Here is a 27,566-nt window from a genome sequence, read left to right as displayed (position 1 = left end):
AAAGTGGTAACCTGTAAAGGATTTTAAAGACTTTTGTATGTAGTTTGTTCGCCGCTGCACATTTTTGCACAATTTTAGAGCATGTCGTGTTTGGTATCTATGTGCTTGGCATAAGATCATCTTTTTTATTTCATGATTAAAAAAAAAGAAAGAGAAAACCTGCGCTATCAAGCAAAAATTAATATAACTGCAGCTGCAACAAAACCACAAATATCAATGAGGTGAAAAATTACATACAAAGAAAAAATTGTGCGCTTGCATTAGATATTTAAATCTATATTACTACATGATTATCATAAGTAGATAAACAAATAAATAAAAAAAATAATTAAAACACCATAAAAGTTAATTGTGAGTGAATTAGAAAGTCACTATGCTACAGAGCAAACAGCGAGATGTAAGTCAAATACTAATATTGACCATTGCATACATATAAACCAACAATAAAGTTATAAACTGGTGTGCAAAAAAGAAAAAACAAAAAAACAAAGGTTATTCCACCCAAGTGCAAAGTCATAAGTGAAAAAGTTCAAAATTGCATCCTGAGTCGCAGGAAAAACGCATATCCAAAGTTCATGAATTGCATTCCTTAGTGTGTATAAATATATATATATATATATATATATAAATAAAAAACACCATCAAAATTAATTGTGAGTGAATTAGAAAGTCGCTATGCTACAGAGCAAACAGCAACATGTAAGTCAAATACTAATATTGACCATTGCATACATATAAACGCATATCCAAAGTTCATGAATTGCATACCTTAGTGTGTATAAAGGAATAAGGGGATGTGAAGGGACCTCCAACCACCTCCAGCTGTGTGGTGAGCGGTCATCTACTGTCCCTGCAGAGGGCTAAATCTGCATGCTTCTAAGACCTTGCTATAAAGGAGGTCCAACGTGTCTGGTAAGGATACATCTATTATCAACCTTCGGATCCACTGGTGGTTGGAGGTTCCTTCACGTCCCCTTATTCCTTTATTTCATGAAACATTTGGGCAATATGGTGTAAAAAAAGAATTGCAACAAACACCATTTTAACCACTTCAAAACCAGCCTCGTTTTGGATTTTAGGTGTTTAAGAGTTTAAAACAGGTTTTTTTGCTAGAAAATTACTTAGAACCCCCAAACATTATATATTGTTTTTTTTCTAACACCCTAGAGAATAAAATAGCGGTCATTGCAATACTTTTTTTTTGCACCGTATTTGCGCAGCGGTCTTCTAAGCGCACTTTTTTTGGAAAAAATTCACTTTTTTGAAAAAAAAACAGTAAACAGTAAAGTTAGCCCAATTTTTTTTTTATATTGTGAAATATAATGTTACGCCAAGTAAATTGATACCCATCATGTCACGCTTTAAAATTGCGCCCGCTCGTGGAATGGCGTCAAACTTTTACCCTTAAAAATCTCCATAGGCGACGTTTAAAAAATTCTACAGATTGCATGTTTTGCGTTACAGAGGAGGTCTAGGGCTAGAATTATTGCTCTCACTCTACCGGTCGCGGTGATACCTCACATGTGTGGTTTGACCACCGTTTTCATATGCGGGCGCTACTCACATATGCGTTCGCTTCTGCGCGCGAGCTCGTCGGGACAGGGCGCTTTAAAAATTTTTTTTTTTTTATTATTATTTATTTTACTTTATTTTAATTTATTTTTTCACTGTTTTTAAAAAAAAAAATTTAGATCACTTTTATTCCTATTACAAGAAATGTAAACATCCCTTGTAATAGAAAAAAGCATGACAGGTCCTCTTAAATATGAGATCTGAGGTCAAAAAGTCCTCAGATCTCATATTTAGACTAAAATGCAAAAAAAAAAAAAAAAAAGTCGTTTAAAAAAATGACACAAAAAAAAGTGTGCCTTTAAGAGAAGTGGGCGGAGCCGTCGTAATGACGTCGCTCCGGCCGTCACATGGTATAGAGACGGGTGGGGGCCATCTTGGCCTCACTCGTCTCAGTACCTCAGCAGTGACAGGTCCCGATCTCCTCCGCCGCTACCGACGGCTCCGGTAAGCGGCGGAGGGCGCGGGAGAGCGGCGGGAGGGGGGGTGGCACCTCTCCCGCCGCCGATAACGGTGATCTCGCGGCGAACCCGCCGCAGAGACCACCGTTATCGTGTACAGAATCGCCGGCCCTAAAGATGGATACCTCGGTTGTGGCAGCAGCTGCTGCCGTTACCGAGATATCCATCTTTAAAAAACAGGACGTCAATATACAGTGGGCGGTCGGGAAGCGGTTAATCTATAGGATTTAAGTAGCCTTTGCTTTAAAAAAAAATATATAATGTTTGGGGGTTCAAAGTAATTTTCTAGCAAAAAAAGAAAAAATTTTTTTTCATGTAAACAAAAAGTGTCAGAAAGAGCTTTGTCTTCAAGTGGTTAGAAGAGTGGGTGATGTGTGACATAAGCTTCTAGTGTTGTGCATAGAATGCCAGGACAGTTCAAAACCGGCTAGCCTCCCAAAAAGTCTTATACATGTGGTATCCCTGTACTCAGGAGAAGCAGCAGAACGTATTTTGGGGTGCAATTCCACATATAACCATGCTATGTGTGAGCAATATATCATTTAGTGACAACTTTGTGTCATTTTTTTTTTGTCATTTTTCCATCACTTGTGACAAAAAAACGAAATATTCAATGGACTCAACATGCCTCTCATCAATTTCCTTGGGTTGTCTACTTTACAAAATGGAGTCATTTGGCATTTGGAGGGGGGGGGGGGGTTGTACTGCCCTGCCATTTTAGCACCTCAAGAAATCAGATAGGCAGTCAAACTAAAAGCTGCATAAATTCCAGAAAATGTACCCTAGTTTGTAGACGCTATAACTTTTGCGCAAACCAATAAATATACGCTTATTGACATTTTTTTTTTACCAAAGACATGTGGCTGAATACATTTTGGCCTAAATGTATGACTAAAATTGAGTTTATTGGATTTTTTTTTTATAACAAAAAGTAGAAAATTTTCGGTGTTTTTTTGTTTATATTGCAAAAAATAAAAATCACAGAGGCAATCAAATACCATCAAAAGAAAGCTCTATTTGTGGGAAAAAAAGAACACAAATTTCGTTTGGGTACAGAATTGCATGACCGCGCAATTACCAGTTAAAGCAGCACAGTGCCAAATTGTAAAAAATGCTCTGGTCAGTGAGCAGCCAAATCTTCCGGGCTTGAAGTGGTTAAGATTGGAATTCCACTCACTTAGGAGAGGTTTCCTGCAAACATACGTTCCATCCCAAAGACAATAAGTGAATGGGAGTCTCCTTAGTGGGACACAGGCAGCCAAAAAAAAAAAAACAACAACCTGGCGGGAGATTTAGCTTCCTAATACTTGTTCTCAAAACATAAAAAAGCTGGATTTTCATATACTTTATCTCAAGAGGACCCAAAATCTTGATACAAACTGTAGACCAAGCTTCTGTGCTGCTCCCTCCCTCCCCTGGTGTCTCCTTTTTGACTAGTGAATCTTCACCTCACATGTAGGAAATTGAGTTCTGATCGAATTTTGGATAACACAATCTAGAATGAGATTTTCCCATGGTTCTTGACACATGTATATTTGAAGCAAAAAAGGCTTAAATTGTATTAGCAAGCAACCGTTTTATCATTTATTATTAGAGGTTATGTTTTTGTTTTTTTTCTTAGACAATGTGAAAAATGACCCTGAACGGAATTCTGTAATAGGTATTCTGTTTTGGTCAGAGACCTTTCTGCCAGCATTACCCCTCACCTGATTCTCTTCCTGCCCCTCCATGCTGTACTGCGCACTGGCAGCTTGGACCTCAGAGACTTTTTCTCCCAGGAGGAAGCCCAGTCGGGTCATGAGGGTGTTGGCAGCCTCATCAACAGATGGAGGAGGGCCCAATACAGACTCCTCTTCACCTAGTGAAACAAAAAGATGGACAAAATTATTATCACTCCTCAGTTACCCTTGGAAATTGCCAACACAATCCTTTAGACAACAGTTCTTTCTTGGAAAGATCATACCATAACCATGCATGCTAGGCTCATCTGTTGTTCATGGTGGCACGCAAGGTATCCTCACTGTCAAGTTATCTTGAGGAAACCCTTTACCATTATTAACGCAAAAGCTCTAAAGCAAAAAGTTTGCTGGTTAACAGTAAGGGTAACAATGAAAGTCAGACAGGCATGCACAGCCACACCCAACAGCTCAGAGATAAGTGATTAGTATTGCACAATATGCATGCATTGTGGTATTTGACGATGGTAATCCATTTTTCTCAGACAATTAAAAAACTCCCATGAAGGACAAAACAACAGGTGCAGTTGAGTACAGATATCCCTACTTACCCCTTAAGCCGGCCATAGATGGTTCGAATCTCAGCCGGTTCAGCAGGGACTGGCTGAGATTTGAGCCATGTATGGGCAGGCAGATCGATCAACTTGGGTACAACCAGCATTGCAGATTTTTCATGCAATTATTGCCAGAGGCCATAACCGCTAGCGGTAATCACTGTGTGTTCTCCCAGCCAAGACAGCTCCCCCCCCCACACACACACACCGCATTGTCGGGAGAACACAATAGCTAGAGATTCCCCCATGGAAAGAAAATCGCTCCATCTATGGCCGGCTCTATTCTCTCACCAGTCTATTAAGCAAAATCCTGTATAAGCTACAAGTCACCAAAATTGTAGCTTACACAGGGGTGGACTTCATATGTGGCTGTGCTGGCTGGACTATATCTGGAATTTAATGAAGAAGATAAATATAGAAGTACTGGCCATTTCTTCCAGCATCTGGCACTGAACCCAGTGGCAGGGGTGTGAAGAAAAGAAAAAGTGTAAGCTATTGGCCAAGGGTAAAGCTCATGGGAAGCTACTATTAGGCTTCTGGAAAGGGTAAGGATTGCTGTACGTACATTTAACAGACAATAACACAGAGGAAAAGCCATATGTAAAATGGAAGCGAAGAATGGAAAAGAAATAGTAACAAAGGATTCAGGTTCATGAGAAAAGTGGATACGAAGGAAAACCAATTTCAAAGTCTTATGAAACAATGGGTCTAAAATATATCAACACACTGGAAATAAATACAGTATATTGTCAGCTGCTGAATTTTTATCCCTCCGTTTACTATCAACAAAGGGCAGGTCCTCAGCCCATACAATGCATAATGTCTCATTTTGTATTTATAAAATGCACACAATGTATTTTCAAATGTTTCATGCCGTTGGGCCTTTGAAAGGCTCTTCAAAGCTTATGTCAGCAGTGGCTACATGACAGATGGGGCAGGTTGACTCTTAAAATGCTGATGATCTCATGAGAAACTCCATTTCGGTGACCAGGAACAGATCAATAGAAAGGACAGTGCTTTATACATATAAAACAGTCGGTGGACTGCAGTGGCTGTGGGACTGCACAGCAGATGCACCCGGTCTGACACGTGTGCCGAGCTGGATGTCACGCTATGCTAGATGACTCAATTCTGCAGCAGTTGCAGGTTGTGTGTGTGAAGGATGCAGGATCCAAAGGTAACACCTGGAGGTCTGGAACTGCCATCATCGTTTTTCCCTTTGTGAAATAGATAGGTATATGCTCACAAGCCCATTGCTTGACTACCAAAAACAGGGACTTCCCCATAAGTGTCACAAAGCTGGCACGAATGGCTTCAGTATCTTAGCTAGAGTTCCCTGCAATCCACATGGGCACGGCAATAGCAGAACAGCTGAGAAAACAGTCAGAGCTTTTATTTCTTTTGATAATGGTAAAGGTTTTTCTGCATATCATTATCCACCTGTTTTAAAGAAATCCACTGCTGGGTGTTGTCAGTCTAGCATTAGCTACCTCATGCAGGCCATCACCCAGAATGCTTTTGGGCCCACCGCTGGTTGGTTGCCATAGAAACTCTGCATATTTTATGCTGATTCACTTTGCAAGCTGTCAGTGAGAAGCCTGCCGAGAAAGAAGGGGGGGGGGGACGCAAGTGAATGAGAAGGAAGGGGTTGGTTATGTGTCCGTTCCAATAATACTTCCCATCATCAAGGTGGGAGTAGGAGAGGTGACTACTGGCAAATCATTTAATAAGGAAACAAAAGGATTGTATATTTAAGCCACAGAAAATCACTTTAACCATTTTTTTCAATCTAGGGGACTCGTACAATTTATATGAATCAAAATTATCGTATTTACGAAGAAGCTGGGAAAATGCACAGTTAGCTGGTGTCATGCATCCATGTAGATAGTCATCTGCAAACCCTGACCAGGAGCCCTGTGAGCATGGTTACGCTGCCCATAAATGGATTGAAATTGGACCAGTTCACCAGGGACCAGCAGAATTTCGATCCATCTATGACCATTTCCGCCTGACAGAAGTCAATCTAACGGTCGGAGAAGTTCCACTATCAGAATACAATGGCACAGCACAGCAGGGAGGGTTCCTCATCTACCGCTATTGTGTGGATGGGGGAATCCGGCCATTCTTTTTAAAACACTCTGGCTGATCAAATATATATATATATATATATATATATATATATATATATATATATATATATATATATATATATATAAAAAGGCATCTATGGCCAGCCTTAGATCAGTTCAACCTGCCACCTGTACCAAAAACCTATAATTCTTGCCACACTTAATCTAAAAATGTCCAAATTCTATTTAATAACATTTGAGGAGCATGAGGAGCGCACACTACCAGCATCATCTCAGAGAAAGGCTAGCCTCAAAATAATACAACCTGTCAGATGATCCATCTCTTCCATTAGACAGCTAGGCGAGGGGGTGAGCTTTTTTGCAATTTTTAGCAATGTTTTGCACTCCTGTGACCCCCTTTTTAGCCAACAACGGGCTTTAGCTTCACAGAGCCGGGCCAGGCTCTAAAAAGATCTCAACTGTATAGATGGACCGGCAGCTGCCTTAGCCTCTAAGGGTGCCGTTGAGAGGCTAAGCCAGCTGCTCCCACCCCCTCCACAGCTCAGCTCTCCAGTAAGCACTGGAGGGACAGAGCAGAGACAGTCAGCAGCTCTCTGCAGCCTGAAGACTGAGAGCTGAGCAATCAGCTGTGTTTGATTGCTCAGTTATCAGACTTAAAAGCTGGCAGGGAACAGATGCAGCATCTGACTGATCATCTAGGTGAGTATGTGGGTGTATATCAATAATAAATAAATATATATATATATATATATATATATATATATATATATATATATATATACACACACACATATACAGTATCTCACAAAAGTGAGAAAGTGAGTACACCCCTCACATTTCTTTTAAATATTGAATTCTGTCTTTTTCATGTGACAACTCTTTAAGAAATGACACTTTGCTACAATGTAAAGTAGTGAGTGTACAGCTTGTATAACAGTGTAAATTTGCTGCCCACTCAAAATAACTCAACACAGAGACATTATTGTCTAAACCACTGGCAACATAAGTGAGTGCACCCCTAAGTGAAAATGTCTAAAACGGGCCCAATTAGCCATTTCCCTCCACGGTGTCATGTGACTCGTTAGTGTTACAAGGTCTCAGGTGTGAATGGGGAGCAGGTGTGTTAAATTTGGTGTTAATACTCTTACTCTCTCATACTGGTCATTGAAAGTTCAACATGGCACCTCATGGCAAAGAACTCTGAGGATCTGAAAAAAAGACTTGTTGCTCTACATAAAGATGGCCAAGCTATAAGAAGATTGCCAAGACCCTGAAACTGAGCTGCAGCATGGTGGCCAAGACCATACAGCGGTTTAACAGGACAGGTTCCACTCAGAACAGGCCTCGCCATGGTCGCAAAAAGAAGTTGAGTGCACGTGCTCAGCATCATATCCAGAGGTTGTCTTTGGGAAATAGATGTATGAATGCTGCCAGCATTGCTGCAAAGGTTGAAGGGGTGGGAGGTCAGCCTGTCTGTGCTCAGACCATACGCCGCACACTGCATCAAATTGGTCTGTATGGCTGTCCTCCCAGAAGGAAGCCTCTTCTAAAGATAATGCACAAGAAAGCCTGCAAACAGTTTGCTGAAGACAAGCAGACTAAGGACATGGATTACTGATGAGACCAAGATAAACTTATTTGGTTCAGATGGTGTCAAGCATGTGTGGCGGCAACCAGGTGAGGAGTACAAAGACAAGTGTGTCTTGCCTACAGTCAAGCATGGTGGTGGGAGTGTCATGGTCTGGGGCTGCACGAGTGCTGCCGTCACTGGAGAGCTACAGTTCATTGAGGGAACCATGAATGTCAACATGTACTGTGACATACTGAAGCAGAGCATGATCCCCTCCCTTCGCAGACTGGTCCGCAGGGCAGTATTCCAACATGATAATGACCCCAAACACACCTCCAAGACAACCACTGCCTTGCTAAAGAAGCTGAGGGTAAAGGTGATTGACTGGCCAAGCATGTCTCCAGACCTAAACCCTATTGAGCATCTGTGGAGCATCCTCAAACAGAAGGTGGAGGAGCGCAAGGTCTCTAACATCCACCAGCTCTGTGATGTCATCATGGAGGAGTGGAAGAGGACACCAGTGGCAACCTGTGAAGCTCTGGTGAACTCCATGCCCAAGAGGGTTAAGGCAGTGCTGGAAAATAATGGTGGCCACACAAAATATTGACACTTTGGGCCAAATTTGGACATTTTCACTTAGGGGTGTACTCACTTTTGTTGCCAGCAGTTTAGACATTAATGGCTGTGTGCTGAGTTATTTTGAGGGGACAGCAAATTTACACTGTTATACAAGCTGTACACTCACTACTTTACATTGTAGCAACATGTAATTTCTTCAGTGTTGTCAGATGAAAAGATATAATAAAATATTTACAAAAATGTAAGCGGTGTACTCACTTTTGTGAGCTCCTGTGTAATATATATATATATATATATATTTTTTTTTTTACCTAAACTCATACTTCCCTTTTAAATGACATTATACAAGTACAGAATGCACCTCTTAGTACCTCCATATATGTGACCATACTTAAAGATATTTAGCTTCCAGCCATAAATGTTGGTGACATTTGAACAAATGTAACATCCTTATAATGACCTAAAACTTTCCAGCCAGAAAGACTTATAATCAACTTTTTTTTTTTTTTTTTTTATTGATCAACTACAAAGTGCTTTACTGGGCTTGGGCAATCTGTCACTTTTACTTTTCACTGACAGAAGGAAAAAAAGAGGCTACATTTACAGAAAAATGTCACTGGTTTCCAGCACATATACGAAGAACAGATAATGAAGGCAGCATAGTGAAATGATTTCCAGTAATGCCCAATGAATACCAATAATACACCATCTGGTTTACATTAAGGGGCTCTAGTGCAACCGCTGACAGTTGTCACTTCCTCTACCATCACATTTGACCCTGAAAACCATGTGCTACTACTAAAGCTGTCCACTTACCCAACAGGTATGCATCAGCGTCCAGTTTCTGAGATGAGCTCAGGGTTGGGGATCCAAGTTCAGACTCTGGAATTCTGGGGCTCTCCACAAACTTTGCTTTCCTCAGTGGGGCTAAGAGGTGCAGTATAGAGGTGAAAAGGAAAGGGACAGGAGGAGGGTTGGCAGTAGGAGGAGAAAGTGATGAAGAAGACAAAAGGTAAAGGGGGAATAAGGTAAGAAAAAAAAAAAAAGGAAAGAAAGAAAGAGAAAAAAGGCTGTGAGCACACTGAGCAGATGGAAACCGTTAACAGCATGCAAACACACTGTCCAACATAGATCATGTTACCCCTAATTTTTCCCCTCTCCTCTTTTGTGTACTGGAAAAACTGCCATGTGTCAGCTCTGCATTCTTTTCTGGGGCTATGTGCAGAATGCAGCCCCCCCCTTCTCCCCCAACAATGACACTGGTGAAGTATCGGCCAGGATTAATTGTATACAAGCATCAAGAGAAACTGCTAATTAGGACTTTTTAAATAAAATAAAGGCACATGGCTGATATGTCACTTTATCCCCTAAGAGAGAGTGCAAGATCTGAACATATTAACATGATCATAGCAAATTAACAGTTTGGAGACATTTGAAGGTCTATTACCGTGCATACATCACTGTTAGTACAAGTGATGAAAAATGTGCGGACATTGAATGCAGTAAGATCCTGAAACAATGGAACCCTATAATAGCAGTATAATTATTTAAAGAAGAACTAAAGTGGGGGAAACGTGCTAGCAGCTAGAGTTACTGGAAGAAGAGGCAAGAGCTGAAATGACCTTCAGTTCCACTTTAATATTCGTATCTGCTCCACTGAGTGGCCAACAGTACTGGCAACAATGACCATGCAATTAAAGTTTGAAATCATTTTAAAATCCCGCTTGTTAGTTAGCTCTATACAACCAGTAAGATTCCAGCTATTAATTTTGTAGCGCAGGTTAGAGAATGAAAGCAAATATCTCATTGGTTGTATTGGTCAATAATGCCACGTTCCTTAAAATGGTCAACTATACATCTACATATCTATCTAACTACCTACTTATCTAGTTAGGAACTATTTATATTCCAATAGATCACTCAAGCATTCTAGGATTTATTTAGTGTAAGTGAAGTTTGACACATTTTACAGTGCAACCATCTACAAAGGCTTACAGATTACTTAAAAAGAATACTATGGTGTCCTTGGTGTAAGACAAAGAGAAATATATATATATATATATATATATATATATATATATATATATATATATATATATATATATACTTATTTATTTATTTTTTTTAACTACGACCGGTATTGCCGACAGGTTGTCACTATGACCTGTGTACTGACAGTCCATAGGCTGCCACAACAATTTATCAAAATATTCAACACGGTGCAAACAATATGCAAACTCTAATGCCCTGCCCTACACACGGGTGGACTTTTCGTCAACAAAGGTCCGACAGTCTTTCCGACGGACTTTCGAACGAACGGACTTGCCTACACACGATCACACCAATGACTGACAGATTTGTACGTGATGACGTACGACCGGACTGAAATAAGGAAGTTCATAGCCAGTAGCCAATAGCTGCCCTAGCGTCGGTTTTCGTCTGTCGGACTAGCATACAGATGAGCGGACTTTTCCATAGGAACTGGGTCCGGCGGAGTTCCGACGTAAAGATTTGAAACCTGTTCCAAATCTAAAGTACGTCAGATTTTCTACAGAAACAGTCCACTGCAGGTCTGATGAAGCCCACACACGGTCGGATTGTCCGCCGGACCAGTCCGTTCAAAAAGTCCACTCGTGTGTACAGGGTATAATATTGTAGGACTTGCAACAGCCTTTCTGAAAACCTGGGAAAGATTAAGGTATTCCGTAAATGAATGTCATAAGATAAACTAGCTTTATGATATATTTAAACTGTATATATCATTTCCTTTGGAATTTTCCATCCCTTCATTAATCAAGAGATAAGAAATGCTGCACTTGATTTTTTTTTTGCTATGCAGCCTGGGTATTATTCCATGTGGCTGGTGTCATAATGAGAAGTCACTCATCGCAATTTATAACAATGACAAGTTATTGGATAGGCAAAGGCGAGGTGTCTAAAGTAGATGGCTTACTGGTGATGTTGCCCCTTAACAAAGGCACCCCCCCCCCCCCCAAACACAGCACTGGTGCTTGCTAGTTGTCAATTCTCATTGCTTTGTTCAAGAGCTATAGTAAAATGAAAATATATCCTTGCACTATCTGATGGAGTTTTGATGTTTGGATTTAGAGTTTGTTCGGGATCAGCTGCCAGACCCTGGTGACAAAGCAGCTTGGGGAGGAGAGGTGAGCAGCAGGCGGGAAGGAGCAATTTGATACACTCAGAAGCGTTGTGCTTTTTGTCATTTTTTTCTGATGCTTAGAAAGTGGCATTTCGTTAATTAAAACAGTATTACATGAACTTAAAGTGGTTATAAAGACTTAAGGATTTTTATCTTAATGCATTTTTTTTTTTTTGCATCAAGATAAAAAACATTCTGTGCAGCAGGATCCCCCCAGCACCCCATTATACTTACCCTCAATACATCACTGCGGTCTGGAGAGAGCAAGACGAAATACTAGAAAACAAGGAACAAAGCCTAGCACATTACTCAGAGCCAATCTCTGAGGAAGAGGGGATTCCCCTCTCAAAACGCGTCAGCCTTCTTGCATCTGAGACTTGTCTAGGTGGCTTGTCTACTTGTCTAGGTGACCAGGTCGCTCTGAGTGCTATGTGCTGTGCCTTAACTTATTGCTGATGTTTTTTTGTGAGTATACATCTATATTTTTTAACACAATAAAGTTCTTAGCAAAGGTAATGCCCTAGGCTGGTGCGCCCTCTGTTTCTTGTTTCCCAGATAGCCATTGGCACCTGCTGCTGTCAATGAAATTCTTTAATAAGGGAGCGTGGCAGGGCTGAGTTGCACTGTCTGTGTTTATAGTGCAGTTTGGGATCAAGCCCACAGGTGTGCCACCATAGGAAGCAGCTTCCAATGGTGGCACAAAGAGAAGAGGAGGAGTCAGGAGCACGGGCAGGGGATCCGAGAAGAGGAGGATCAGGGCTGCTCTGTGTAATTCTATTGCACAGAGCAAGCAAGTATAGCAAATTAAAAAAAAAATAAGTTTCCAATCACGTTAAAATGATACTATTAAATTTGGTGCAGGGTCTCTTTAAAGACAATTGTCTGCATCTTGTCTAGAACATATCTACCCATGTAGAGTAGTTAGCATGAATGCAATACATCTTCTAAAGTCTAACAGCTTGACCTGTGTGGTAATGTGGGCCGAGTAATTTCTGCCTAAGGTAATAGTTTCATATATTGAACAAATAAAGGTGTTTTGGTTTTCATGATCTGCGATGTGAATTAATTAGGATTGAGTGTTCCGAACAGGGATGAAGTAGTTCTTAAGTTATCTGAATTTAGAGGGGGGAGGGTGTTATTTCCACCATTAGTAGATGTTCCATTATTTAAAGGAGAAGTACAGCCAAAGCTTTACTTCTGTGGATCACAAGAGGGCAGTTCATTCTTACATAGTTACATAGTAGGTGAGGTTGAAAAAAGACCATCAAGTCCAACAACCTATGTGTGTGATTATATGTCAGTATTACATTGTATATCCCTGTATGTTGCGGTCGCTCAGGTGCTTATCTAATAGTTTTTTGAAACTATCAATGCTCCCCGCTGAGACCACCGCCTGTGGAAGGGAATTCCACATCCTGGCCGCTCTTATAGTAAAGAACCCTCTACACAGTTTAAGGTTAAACCTCTTTTCTTCTAATTTTAATGAGTGGCCACGTGTCTTATTAAAGAGGGAGTCCACCTAAACTGCCTAAAAAAAACAATATTAAAAGCCAGCAGCTACAAATACTGCAGCTGCTGACTTTTAATAAATGGCCACTTACCTGTCCCAGGGTCCAGCGATGTCGGCAGCCGACACTAAGAACCCGCTCGGTTCTCGGCAGCTGCCGCCGCCATCCTGGGTGAGGGCATCAGGAAGTGAAGCGTTGCGGCTTCACTTTCCGGTTCCCTACTGCGCATGCGCGAGTCGCGCTGCGCATTGTAACTGGTCCCCGCTATCTCCTGGGACCTGTGTGTTTCCCAGGAGACTGCGTAGAGGGACAGGAAGAGGCAAAGACTCCCAAGGGAGTCTATGCCGGAAGTGGTATCTGCACCCCCTCCCCCCTGAAAGGTGCCAAATGTGACACCGGAGGGGGGGAGGGTTCCGAAAAGTGGAAGTTCCATTTTTGTGTGGAACTCCGCTTTAAACTCCCATCCGCAGAAAAGTTTTATCCCTATTGTGGGGTCACCAGTACGGTATTTGTAAATTGAAATCATATCCCCTCTCAATCGTCTCTTCTCCAAAGAGAACAAGTTCAGAGCTTTTAACCTTTCCTCATAACTAATATCCTCCAGACCCTTTATTAGCTTTGTTGCCCTTCTTTGTACTTGCTCCATTTCCAGTACATCCTACCTGAGGACTGGTGCCCAGAACTGGACAGCATACTCCAGGTGAGGCCAGACCAGAGTCTTGAAGAGCGGGAGAATTATCGCTTTATCCTTGGAGTTGATCCCCTTTTTAATGAAAGCCAATATTCTGTTTGCTTTGTTAGCAGCAGCTTGGCATTGCATGCCATTGCTGAGCCTATCATCTACTAGGACCCCCAGGTCCTTTTCCATCCTAGATTCCCCCAGAGGTTCTCCCCCCAGGGTATAGATTGCATTTATATTTTTGCCACCCAAATACATTATTTTACATTTTTCTACATTAAACCTCATTTGCCATGTAGTTGCCCACCCCATTAATTTATTCAGATCTTTTTGCAAGGTTTCCACATCCTGCGGAGAAGTTATTGCCCTGCTTAGCTTAGTATTGTCCGCAAATACAGAGATTGAGCTCTTTATCCCATCCTCCAGGTCATTGAAGAACAATATAAATAGGATTGGTCCCAGCACAGAACCCTGGGGGACCCCACTACCCACCCCTGACCATTCCGAGTACTCCCCATTTATCACCACCCTCTGAACTCACCCTTGTAGCCAGTTTTCAATCCATGTACTCTCCCTGCACTCCTGTGACCTGTTTTCAGCAGACAGCTGAAGCCCGCTGTCAGCTGATGTCACAGAGTTAGTCAAGGCTCAGGCAAGATCACAACAGTGAAGTTGGGATCCACCCATATGCCTGGGTGAGCCGCTCAGAGCCTGAGAAGGCCGCTCCACACCCCTCCACAGCCCTGCACTCCAGTGAGCGTGAGGGGGGGAAGGGAGAAGAGCAGACAGCTGCTGACTGACAGTCATCACTCAACAGCTCTCTGCTCAGGGAGCCATGAGAACAGAACGATCAGCGGTGTTTGATCACTCGGTTTTCAGTGTTCGAGACGCCAGGGGACAGATGGAGCATTGGATTGATGCTATATCCACCTAGGTAAGTATAATTCTTAAAAAAAACAAGAAAAAAAAAACAAAACAGACTTCTCTTTTAATAAGCAACAAACCTCAATTAACATTATGCTTATTTTTTTTTTAAGGTGGTATACATCATTATACATACATTTTTAAGGTGGTATAGTCATTATACATAGTGATGTGTTACTTAAAGCAGAACTACAGTCTTTTTTTTTTTTTTTTTTTTTAGATATATACAGAGAATACACTAGCCTACGTAAATCTTATCCATGGTGATGTTAAAAGTTATAGAATCCTCAGTTTCATCCATGATTTGTACATGGGGACACATTTGCGCATGACGTATGCAGGCTGCGCTTTCTGCTGAGTGGTGCTGTTATTATGTCATGCTAATCTGAACTCACTGCTCTTTTACCAGACAAGACTTTTTGTAACTTTTATTATTGTATTTTTATTGTAATAGTGTATAATTATAAGCTGATTGAAGAGTAGTCTCTAAGTATATAGGAGTCTCCTAGTATTGGTGGGTTGACTCTGATGAAGAAGCGCTGCCTGGAAAACGCTTAGCCAGAGATTAGAGGCTGGTCTTCGAATGACGCTGTAATGGACAGATGAGTGCATTACATTGGTCAATGAGATGTTCTTTAAATGTATGAAGCGTTTCTTTATATCATTTTTGTAAGTACAATATCAAATTAAAGATTTTTTTGAGGGTCTTACACTATGCCAGTGCACTCTCGGTTTCATTTACAGACTTGTTTGTCATCTCTGATGATATACACCCACAAAGCTTTTATTTCTGCGAGTACTTCCTTGTTTCCATGTCTAGGCAAACAATGTCATACATCCCAGGAGTCTTCAGGAGGGGAGGATGGGCTTTCTCAGATGAGCAGACCCTCCTGCCTGCATGCCTCAACTAAGGGCAGATGGATTCCAGAAAGTAAATGATCCATCTATCATCCGCCTTATTCAAGATGGCCACATTCAGAAATGCTGTGGGGGGGGGGACTTGTCAGCAAAATAAAGCACAGGGACATGAATGGATGGGGAGCTTGCTTTGAATATTAAAAATTTATATTCAAATGTTTTTGGTTTGTGCAACTTTGGTTTGGTGCAGTGAAGATCCAAAAAATCCAAATAAGAATTGATTTGGTAATGCCAACAGCTGTATGATTTATTGATTGAGGTGAAATGTGAACTTTAATGAAATGTAAAACTGAAAGATAGATCCACTAGTACAAGATCATATTATTGAGGATTGGGGCGAGGGTGTGGGAGGGCGGGCAGCTGAAGGAAACATCCATTTAGTGACAAATCACACTTGCATTGTAATAAATTATTGTAAGTTTTGTGAGCTGCCAGATTGAACAAAAATCAATGAGGGGTGTACGCTCGTTTTCACTGATTTTTTTTTTTTTTCATTAACTACTTCAGCTCCGGACCATTTTGCTGGCCAAAGACCAGAGCACTTTTTGCGATTCGGCACTGCGTCGCTTTAACTGACGATTGCGCGGTCGTGCAACGTGGCTCTAAAAAAAAAAAAATTGACGTCCTTTTTTCCCCACAAATAGAGCTTTCTTTTGGTGGTATTTGATCACCTCTGCGGTTTTTATTTTTTGCGCTATAAACAAAATAAAACGCCAATTTTGAAAAAACGCATTTTTTACTTTTTGCTATAATAAATATCCCCAAAAAATATAGAAAAACAAATTTTTTCCCTCGGTTTAGGCCGATACCGATTCTTCTACATATTTTTGTTAAAATAATCGCAATAAGCGTTTATTGATTGGTTTGCACAAAAGTTATAGCGTCTACAAAATAGGGGATAGTTTTATGGCATTTTTATTAATTTTTTTTTTTTACTAGTAATGGCTGCAACATTATGATGGACACATCGGACAATTTTGACACATTTTTGGGACCATTGGCATTAATACAGCGATCAATGCTAAAAAATTGCACTGATTACTGTAAAAATGTGACTGGCAGTGAAGGGGTTAACCTCTAGGTGGCGATGTAGGGGTTAAGCGTGTCCTAGAGAGCGTTTCTAACTGTGGGAGGGAGGGGCTGTGTGTGACACGACACTGATCACAGGGAGCAGAGATCAGTGACAGTGTCACTAGGCAGAATGGGGAGATGCTTGTATATATTAGCATCTACCCGTTCTTCCTCACCGTGAGAGGATCGCGGGTATCCCCGCAGACATCGGGTCTGTGGGACCCACGATCACGTGCGTGCCCCGCAAGCCGCCTCTTCAAGGGCAACGTACAGGTACGTGCCCTTGTGCCGCAGTATATCTGCGCGAGGCGGTCAGGATGCGGTTAAAGGGGTTGTAACCCTTCGTGTTTTTTCACCTTAATGCACCCTATGCATTAAGGTGAAAAAAACACCTGGCAGTGACCGGCCCCCCAGCCCCCCCATTCTACTTACCTGAGTCCTGGAACATGACCCAGCGGGGAAGCGCTGTCTCTCTGCCCGGGGTTCTTGGCTCTTGATTGGATAGATTGATAGCAGCACAGCCATTGGCTCCCGTTGCTGTCAATCAAATCCAATGACGGGGGGGGCGGGGCTGAGTCATACATTTGGCCTCTATGAACGCCAAATGCTGGATTCCCAAGGTAATCCTCTCCGGGAGAGCGCTTCTCCTAGGGGGTTATCTGATGTGGGGAGGAGCCGCAAGAGCCGTCGGGGGACCCCAGAAGATGAGGTTTGGGGCCACCCTGTGCAAAACAAGCTGCACAGTGGAGGTAAAGATGATATGTTTGTTATTTAAAAAAACAAAAACAAAAAATAAACCCTTACAATCACTTTAAACAAATTGTGACCACTGTGCCTAAATCCACTAATTTGACAAGTTCTCATAGCCAACATGGCCGGCATGCTTCTCTCTGTATTCCAGGCTTCAGAATCACTACCCCTGACCGAGTCCTGACCCAATTCTACACACAACATTGTCTATAAAAAGCAGATCTTTGTCTGACTTCTCCTTCCTGAGATAAAGCAAACTGCACTAATGGATTTCTTGAACAGGTAATTGACTAATCAAATCCGTTCTTTTCCTCAAATGAAGATTTACAGCTGAACTCCAGCCTCATTTTTAGCCTTGCACAGTTGTACAGGCTCCTTTCCTGCAGTGAAAATGTTTACTCTGATTTCACAGCACACTGTGAGCTTCTCACAATATGCATTAGAAGCTGCAGGAAATAAGATGGATCCAGCTCACCTCATTTCCTGGCCGCCCCCAGGCTTAAAGTGGATGTAAACCCAATGTCATCCTTTCTAAACTACTGCCATAGGGGTTATCTATAAGGATATACATGCCTCCTGCATGTATCTTTACCTGTCAAATGTCTCCCCTCTGTCTGTTATGAGACCCGAAAAACTGCAGATTCTGTGGGCGGGTCTGTTGTCTGGAGCTCGGTGGGTGGAGTCGTGATGTCAGTAGACTCCCCGCCCTCCTCTACACTCCCCTTGTCAATATGCATTTTCTCCTGTGGATTTCTTACACTGAACTTCTGCTATGATCTCTAACATCCAGTGAAAAGACAGGAAAGTAATCACATGACTTCAGCATGTCAAATCATGCTGAGATGTGGAACAGCCAATCCTTGCAGAGCTGCTGAAGAAAGGAGTGGGGGAGGGAATTAAAAAATAATGCATGTCTTAGGCTAGTGCATGAGATGTAAATCACCTGTCACTCACAGCAAGGGGGAGGATTTGACAAAGTTTTTCTCTGTTTGTCAAGATTTATCTCACTGAACAATAAAAGAGGATTGCTCAGAGATGGATTAACTCTTTGTGACAAGACTGGGCTCAAATGATAAGAAAACTTATACTCTACATTATGACATCAAAACAAAAAAAAAATTCAGGTTTACATCCACTTTAAGCCTGGTACACACGATGAGATTATCGGATGAATGATCGTCCGTTTTATTTTGCATGCTGGTCTCCATATCGAAAACGAATAGGTTACTAAAGTACGAAAATTCCCATAAGACAGAATAAAAATTCGGAAGTGACGTAATATCTTTGTATTGTAATTTTCGGCCAAAAATTTCAGACAAAAAGCTGTTTATGAACGATCAGATGATCGAAAGCGGTATTTTTTGTACGATATTCTGCTCATGTGTACAGGCCTTAACTGTCTGTAGCCTACCCATTTTATTTATTGGATGGACTTCAGTTCTTCCAATCATGGAGGCTCAGCATCTGGGTGTTGCATTGCAGTCGGTATGCAATGCCCATTCCCCAAGGCTGACACCTTTAATAATGCACAAGTATGTTTATGGGGGGGGGGGGGGGGGGGGGGGCAGGAAAGGAAAAAATCTGAGATTGAATTTCGGCTTTTAAAGTATTGATGTATGAAACCACGGAATGTCAAAGACCTCAAAGATCACTGATTATATGCCACTTGCATAGCTCCCAACTGTCCCTGATTTCAAGGGACTGTCCCTGATTTGGAGCAATGTCCCTCATTCCTCCTCATCTGTCCCTCATTTTGGTCTGATCTATATAGTTGTATATGAAATGCACTTTTTATCTTTCAAAAAGGGTTTTCCAGCACTAAACCTTTCAACTGATTTCTAATGTGCTGCATTTGTAAATTCCAAAAGCCAATATAAAGGAATAGTAAGGTTAAAAAAATACTGCGCTAACACAATAAGAAAAGCTGCGACTAAAGGTAGTAAACCGTGAATCTAATGTAATTAAAAAAAGTCCCGTGACCACGTCCTGTTGTGACGAAACGACGTGGGGAGGAGGAGCTACGTCCCGACGACACCGCGTTCTGTACACCCGGAAGACACGGGGAGTTTATCAGCCGGCCGGCGTTTTTGATGCTTGTTTTTTACAACCATTGTGTAAGTGCAATCTTACTCTTTATTAAATAAAGTCGTGGTTTTTATGCTATGTGGAGCTTTTATTTCTTTTATGGGGAGCCATCTTATTCTATTCGCTGTGTGTGACGGAGCGAGTTCCGGGTCCCGGATGACAACAAGTGTCTGCTGTTCTAGATCCCTGGCTGGGGTTGCAGCCATCCGTTCCATAGGTCTCCTATAATCTAGAGACCAACTCTATTTGGTAAGAGGCAGTTGTTTTAAACGGTGGAGGTCTGCCCATGCACCTGTGTCACTTCAGCAAGTCTGTCTCTGCACTTCTCCTAGCACTGGGGGATATCTACTTGCCTGTTTTCCACAATATGCAAGAACTTCAATAATTACTGTTTTTCTGGACTTGGATTTTTTATGGACTTTTTTAGTTTGGTTATAATTTTTATTGCTTTATTTTTTGCTTTTCACAGGGTATATGTTCAGTATCTTCACAATATTTCTTTTCATTGTTGCACGTGGTAATAGTGTTCTGGAAATTAATTTTTGCCGTTCACATTCAACTATGTTAATTTATTTCACTATTTATTTTTCACATAGAAAATAGTCCTTTTTGTATATCATTTATTCTATATCATTTATTCCATCTCATCGTGGAGTTTATATACATTGGGTATTGTTTCAATTATATTTTTTATTCATATTTACCTTTTATCACTTTAGGCACTAGATTGTTGCTATTCTCAAATAATCTTTTTTAGCGCGACTTTTTTTAATTATAAAGGAATAGTAGCAGTAAAAAAAGCACTTGTGGGTTTAACCAATCTTGTTTTTTTTATATAATTCTCCTTTAAGAGGGCGTGTTAGGGGGTGTGTCCTATGCCTGCATACTATTGCTGATAGGTGTCCCTCATTCCCATCTCAAAAAGTTGGGAGGTATGTACTTGTGACTAGCAGAAACACAGCTGAATATTAAACAAGTTCCTCGCAGACATTAAGCGTCTGATGCCCAATCAGGCCAAATTTATAGTCAAAGACTAGGAAGCTAAAGTAGACTCCGGCTTCTACACCCGCCCTCCCTCTTCTTTTTTTCCTTTCCAGTTTCCCCTCTCACTTTCTGACTATAATATGTTCTGTCAAACTGGATTGCATTGTTTCGTTATTCACTGCAAGCAGTCAAGTTTGTATGGAAAATGTCCCTGAAATATTTTGTGAACTTTTCATATTCCTGTTCATTTTATGATATTTTTGATCGCCGACTTTTGCCTTGTTGTATTATGTTTCATTTATGCAAAAAAAAAACAAAAAACATATTCAACCATAAAGTAGACTCCGGGTCAGAACTGGGAGGTGCCATTTGTCAAGGATTGTCAGTACATACTGTATGTATGGTCGACTGCAACTGAAAAACTGAAGGAAACTTTAGCGTAAGTGATCAAAAAAAAGGACTACAGGCAATGAAGTTGCTATAGTGTTACCATCGCTGGTCGGCTGAAACTTCCAAATGCAGCTGTCTTTACTGCCAGGAGGCATCCCACTGGATGTTATGGATTTATTGATATGCCCGTCTTTCAGTTCCATCTTGTAAGTGTTTTTAACCCTTCCTTGTCATTATAGTGTTTTATTACTGCACTCAGAAGCGCTTTCTTCTTTGCTTTGTAGGTGCTTTAAATGCATGACCAGATTTACCATTCTGCCTATTGAATATACAGTAAAACCTTGGAATGCGAGCATAATTTGTTCCGGAAGCATGCTTCTAATCCAAAACACTTGTATAGCAAAACGAATTTCCCCATAAGAAATAATGGAAACTCAAATGATTTGTTCCACAACCATTTATTTATAGGTCCTTCAGTTTATAGTCCATATAAAAAGATATACCGTATTTATCGGCGTATAACACGCACTTTTTTCCCCTTAAAATCAGGGGAAAATCGCGGGTGCGTGTTATACGCCGATCACCCGCTGACTGTGAGCGGAGGAGCGAGTGCCGCCGACATTCATACATAGCCGAGTGTACTCAGCTAGGTTCGGCTAGCTCCACTCACAGTCACGCCCAGTCCCGCCCTAAGATGGACATAACACAGGGACTGGGCGTGACTGAGCGGAGCTAGCCGAACCTAGTCGAGTACACTCGGCTATGTATGAATGTCGGCGGCGCTTGGCTGCGCCCACAGGGCTACGAGAGGAGCCGAAAGAAGCCGTGAGCCGCCAAGAGACACAGGACCGGCTCTGTGTCTCTCGGTGGCGCCATATTTAAAAACGGCAGTGACACTACAAGGCTGCAGTTTCACTGGGCAAGGCTGCAAATGACACAACAAGGGTGCAGATGACAAAAGGCTGCAAATGACACTGGACAAGGATGCAAATGACACTACAAGTCTGCAGATGGACACTAAGGCTGCATTGATGGGCATTTAAATGTAAGTTTTTTCCTTAAAATTCCCTCCTAAACTAGGGGGGGCGTGTTATATGCATATATTTTTTATAGCAATGTGTGGTATAGAGCGATCTGAAAGTGAGGCTTGAACCACTCGGAAGGGACGACGTCAATGACGGTGCGGAGGATGGTCTATGTGGACAGTTTTACCCCGGATGCCTGCATACTTAGATGTGCCTGTTTCAATCATCAACCATGAGAAGTTGCTAAATGTTGTACCTTCATTAAATGTAATCTTATTGCTACACTTAGAGATGCCTCTCTTCTCTTTTATACTCAGTTGTGACATGATGCTACTTGTATATCAAGACAACATTTATTAAAAAAATTTTCTCGTCTTGCAAAATGCTCTCAAACCAAGTTACTCTCAAACCAAGGTTTTACTGTATAGTGATTGGGCAGATACGTTGGTTAAACCCCTCATTATTTGACCTATGTGAAAATATAAACATGAGATGATGGTAAGCAGATCCAACCTTTAAACAAGCATACTGTTGGATAATGATATAACCCTGTTTTATCACACTGATTTAGGTTTATACCATGTAGACACCTTCATAGCTGGCTATATCTTAAAGGAACAGAAGCAATTTGATGGGAAAATCAATTTTTGTAACTTTTAAGTCTTCCCCAAGATTGATCAACCATGGAGTGTCCACACAGGTTGGGGGTAGCCTATAATGATCATTTCTTAAGCATCAATTATCTTATTTCTATATTTAAAGAGTAACTTCACATTTATTGAGTAAAAAAACATTCCCCTCTGGGTGATCTGTGTATATTGAAGGGATTTTAACAAACATTATTGCAGATTCCTACCTTCTGTTATGCCCCGTACACACGGTCGGACTTTGTTCGGACATTCCGACAACAAAATCCTAGCATTTTTTCCGACGGATGTTGGCTCAAACTTGTCTTGCATACACATGGTCACACAAAGTTTTTGGAAAATCCGATCGTTCTAAACGCGGGTGACGTAAAACATGTACGTCGGGACTATAAACGGGGCAGTAGCCAATAGCTTTCATCCCTTTATTTATTCTGAGCATGCGTGGCACTTTGTCCGTCGGATTTGTGTACACACGATCGGAATTTCCGACAACGGATTTTGTTGTCAGAAATTTTATAGCCTGCTCTCAAACTTTGTGTGTCGGAAAATCCGATGGAAAACGTCCGATGGAGCCCACACACGGTCGGAATTTCCGACAACAAGGTCCTATCACACATTTTCCTTCGAAAAATCCGACCGTGTGTACGGGGCATTATTCTGAAGAAATAGCAGTTTGTTTGTTTATGTCCATGTGCACAGTGAATGTGAATTGAAGTCATTTTATAATTATCAATCCATCAGTCTGAATCCCTTTAGATGTGATTTCCCTTTGGGAAAATCTCACCAAAAATGACAATTTTTATTGCAGGGGATGCCCAAAATCTGGCTTGTACCTTAGTGCGGACTTCTGGGAAAATCAGTAAACATCACACGAGCAGGAAATTACGTTTTTATTGGCTGTTTTTTTTCCCCACAAAAGTGGAGTTACTCTGATGCCGTGGATTTTTTTTTAGAAGGTTGTTGGTTTAAACTTGTCTTGCATACCCACGGTCACACAAATGTTGGCCAACAATTTTGAATGTGAGAACGTGGTGACGTACAAGACGTACGACGAGCCTAGAAAAAGGAAGTTCAATAGCCAGTGCGGGTCCTTCTGCTCGATTCCGAGCATGCGCAAACTTTTGTGCGACGGACTTGTGTACACACAGTCGGACTTTCCGACAACAAAGTTTTGTTGGCGGAAAACTCGAGAACCTGCTATCAAACATTTGTTGGCGGAAAGTCCAACAGCAAATGTTCGATGGAGCACACACACGGTTGGACTTTCCGACAACACGGTCACATCCAACATTTCCCGTCGGAAAATCAGACCGTGTGTACACGGCATAAATCCGACCGTGTGTATGCGGCATAAGTATTATTCAGAATCAGATACAATCTGGAAATGGTAAGTTACATTTTTCTTGGGGTTTCCTTCCACAGTCAGAAATATACTGGTAGTTTATACTTCTTCTTCTAAAAGTAGCCCTGGAGCAAGTGTCTGTGACGAGAGCATTAGAGTGTGAGCTCAACTAGAGCATGAACTGATGAGAATGGTTCGGTGTTCTCACTAAAAACATTATATAACAGGTTGGTGCTATTTAAAGGATAATAGCCCAGAAGCACAGGTCTGCGGTGTCATCCTGCAGTTCTACATGGTTCTTGAAGAACACCATTTACTGACAATGGTTATATGGTTTTGAGCAGGTGAGCCCACAACGTATGTGTGTGGGTACTTACAGATGAAAAGGAGAAAGTACAATGACATTACTAATACATGACAATAACGAGTGACGATCATCCAAATGACACACGTATACCCACTTTCATATTCTGCAAATTACAATCCACTGCTTTATCTTCAAAGTGAAGCAGCTCACAGAATATATTTAACCCATCCCTGATATTTCGTTTCATGTGTATATAAAATGGAAAGAAAAAAAAAAACGTAATTAGAAAGACTTTATCAGAATGTAAAACCATATGTACAGTATTTGTCCCCTGTAAGTGAAAACCCAAGAATCAATCCAACACCCATATACTGCTTTCCTTTAGAGAACACCTGCCATGAGGGAAACATGGTGAATGCCATTACTGACCTTACCTTCTACATATTCTAGCTGCTTGGATGACAGAACAAGCATGCAAATGAGGATTTCTTACTTTCCTGGTCTTCAAACTCAAGCCAGCCATACATGGATCGAAATTTGGCAAGTTCTCTAAATGCAGCTAAGGCATGTGTTCCAGCCCTATGGAATCACCTCCTTCGATCTCGTTGTGGCTAAAAAAAATAGCCGACATATATACTATGGAAAAGGGTATTGCAACTGCGCAAGGTAGAGAGGAGAAATTTAATAAAAAATGGACATGATGGTCCCTCTTTGTCTGTTCCAGGGAATATGGCTGTGCACTAGTAGAGGGGGAATAGGGGCTTTTGCGTTTTTTTTTTCTTTTTGTTGTGAATAACTACCCTGTTTCCCCGAAAATAAGACCTAGCGTGATTGTCGGTGATGGCGGCAATATAAGCCCTTGTTAAAGTCCTTGTAGGTCTTATTTCCAGGGTAGGGCTTATTTTCGGGGAAACAGGGTAGGACGACAGAGGTCAAATGCCGCGTACACACGATCGGAAATTCGGCCAGCAAAAAAACGATGAGAGCTTTTGGTCGTAAAACGACCGTGTGCATGCTCCATCGGGCTTTTGCTGGCCGAATTCTAGCCAGCAAAAGATTGGGAGCATGTTCTCAATTTTTCCGTCGGAAAAAGTTCCTATCCGAAAATGCGATCGTCTGTAGCAATTCCAACACGCAAAATTCCTACTCATGCTCGGAAACAATTCGACGCATGCTCAGGAAGCATTGAACTTCATTTTCTTGGCTCGTCGTAGTGTTGTAGGTCACCGCGAACTTTCGTGTGTATGCAAGGCAAGCTTGAGCGGAATCCTGTCGGAAAAGCCATCGTATCTTTTTCCGACCAAAATCCCGATCGTGTGTACGCGGCATAAGTCTATACTTTCATTGGAAATATATAAAATAAGAATGGTGACTTTAAAGATTTTGTATACCTACTTAAGATAGAACCAAACTGTGTTATGTTGTACTTTATGATGTGCATGCAATTGAATTATGTTTGTTTGTATAAAATTGCTTAAAATAAAATAAAATATAGAATAGAAAAAAAACTAATTTGGCCAGTTCAGCAGGGACCAGCCAAATCTCAATCCATGTATGGGCAGGCTGGTTGTACACAAGCCAATCAGCGGTGCAGGTGATCTACTTGTATACAACCAGCCTGTTGGAAAATGTTCTTTTGCATATAGTCAGCGGTGCAGGTGATTAGTGTATTCTGACAGTGGGGAAATCTCGCCGTTGTCAAAATACAAAGGCTCAGCAGGAGCGATTCCCCATTCACAATGAGTCATAAAGAGTGCAGGGGCCAGGAGTATGTAATGCACAGAGTGCAAGAGTCAGGAATACGTAATGCACAGAGTGCATGGGTCAGGGGTACATAACGCACGTAGTGGGTAATTTACTGAGTGCAGGGATTAGCGGTACATAAGCGCACATGGGCCAGCAATAGGTAACACACGTCCGGGGGGTTTATTAGTATAGAACGCATAAAGCTCATGAGTCAAGAGTAAGAATCATACTAAGTGCGGGGCGTGAGAGAAGTAACACACAGAGCACAGAGATCAAGACTAAGTAACGCAGAGATCAAGAGTAAGTAATGAACACAGCACAGGGATCAAGAGTAATGTATAAAGTGCACATGATCAATAGTAAGTAATAAGCACAAGGCAGAGGTTAAAAAAAGAGTAATCCCCGGAAATCAAATTACTACCGCAAGCAAAAATCCAGCCTCCTTCCAGTACATCCTTCCAAAAAGACAAAACCACCCCCAGAACAAATTCCCACATCTCTTCCAGAAATGTACTCACCTTGGCGTTGCTTTGCATTTGTTGACGAGTGCCCCCGGTCTGCACAACGAAACCTCCTGCATTCTGAAAGTTCTCCCAGCACTCCTTGAAATAACTTATTGGTCTGCTTGGTAATGATGGTGGGCTGGGATGTGGCAAATAACCTTTTGGTGACCCAGGCAATGGATGGCATAGTCTGCATAGGGCCATCTATTCACTTTGATTTCCCCTTGTTCATACCCTGGAGCCTCCTGCCATTTGTACTATACTACTATCTGCATTTAAAGGAGTTGTAAAGGCAGAAGTTTTTTATCTTAATTCACTCTATGCATTAAGATAAAAAAAACCTAGTGTGTGTAGCAGCCCCCCCCACCAACCCCCTAATTACCTACCTGAGCCCCTTCTCTCTCAAGCGATGTCCATGATCCTCTCAGCTATCCAGGACACTCCTCCTGATTGGCTGAGACAGAGCAGCGGCGCCATTGGCTCCCGCGGCTATCAAAGTCAGTCAGCCAATCAGAGGAGAGAGGGGGCGGGGCCAGGTTGGGGCTCCGTGTCTGAATGGATACACGAAGCTTTGACTCGGCTTGGGTGCCCCCTGTAGCAAGCTGCTGGCTGGGGGGGCACTCAAAGGAGGGAGGGGCTAGGAGCAGCAAAGAGGGACTGAGAAGAGGCTGCTCTGTGCAAAACCAACTGCACAGAGGAGGTATGTTTGTTTGTAAATAGTTTTATTAAAAACAAAAAGCCTTTACAATCACTTTGATCTTCCTTCATTTGGAATCAGCTGAACCTATAGATCAGGGGTCTCCAAACTTTCTAAACAAAGGGCCAGTTTACTATCCTTCAGAGTTTAGGGGGCTGGACTGTGGCCAGTGGGTGTAGAAAATGCCCCAGCATCAGATGCTATTGGTTTTAGTGGGAGCATTAGTGCTCCATTGTTGGTATCAGTGGAAGAATTAGTGCCATACTATTGG

General features: G+C 41.7%; 1 protein-coding gene across 1 annotated transcript in view; it reads right to left on the bottom strand.

Annotated features, from left to right (window-relative positions):
* Positions 1–27,566, bottom strand: part of TANC2 (tetratricopeptide repeat, ankyrin repeat and coiled-coil containing 2) — a 710,755-nt gene that overhangs the window by 72,408 nt on the left and 610,781 nt on the right. Inside the window, 2 exon segments of the mRNA XM_073607675.1 lie at positions 3,737–3,888; positions 9,376–9,486. Coding sequence (XP_073463776.1) covers positions 3,737–3,888; positions 9,376–9,486 — 263 coding nt within the window.

The sequence above is a fragment of the Aquarana catesbeiana genome, linkage group LG12 (assembly GCF_042186555.1).
Source record: "Aquarana catesbeiana isolate 2022-GZ linkage group LG12, ASM4218655v1, whole genome shotgun sequence".
In the NCBI taxonomy this organism is placed as follows: domain Eukaryota; kingdom Metazoa; phylum Chordata; class Amphibia; order Anura; family Ranidae; genus Aquarana; species Aquarana catesbeiana.
This window is presented reverse-complemented; position numbering and strand designations above follow the sequence as displayed.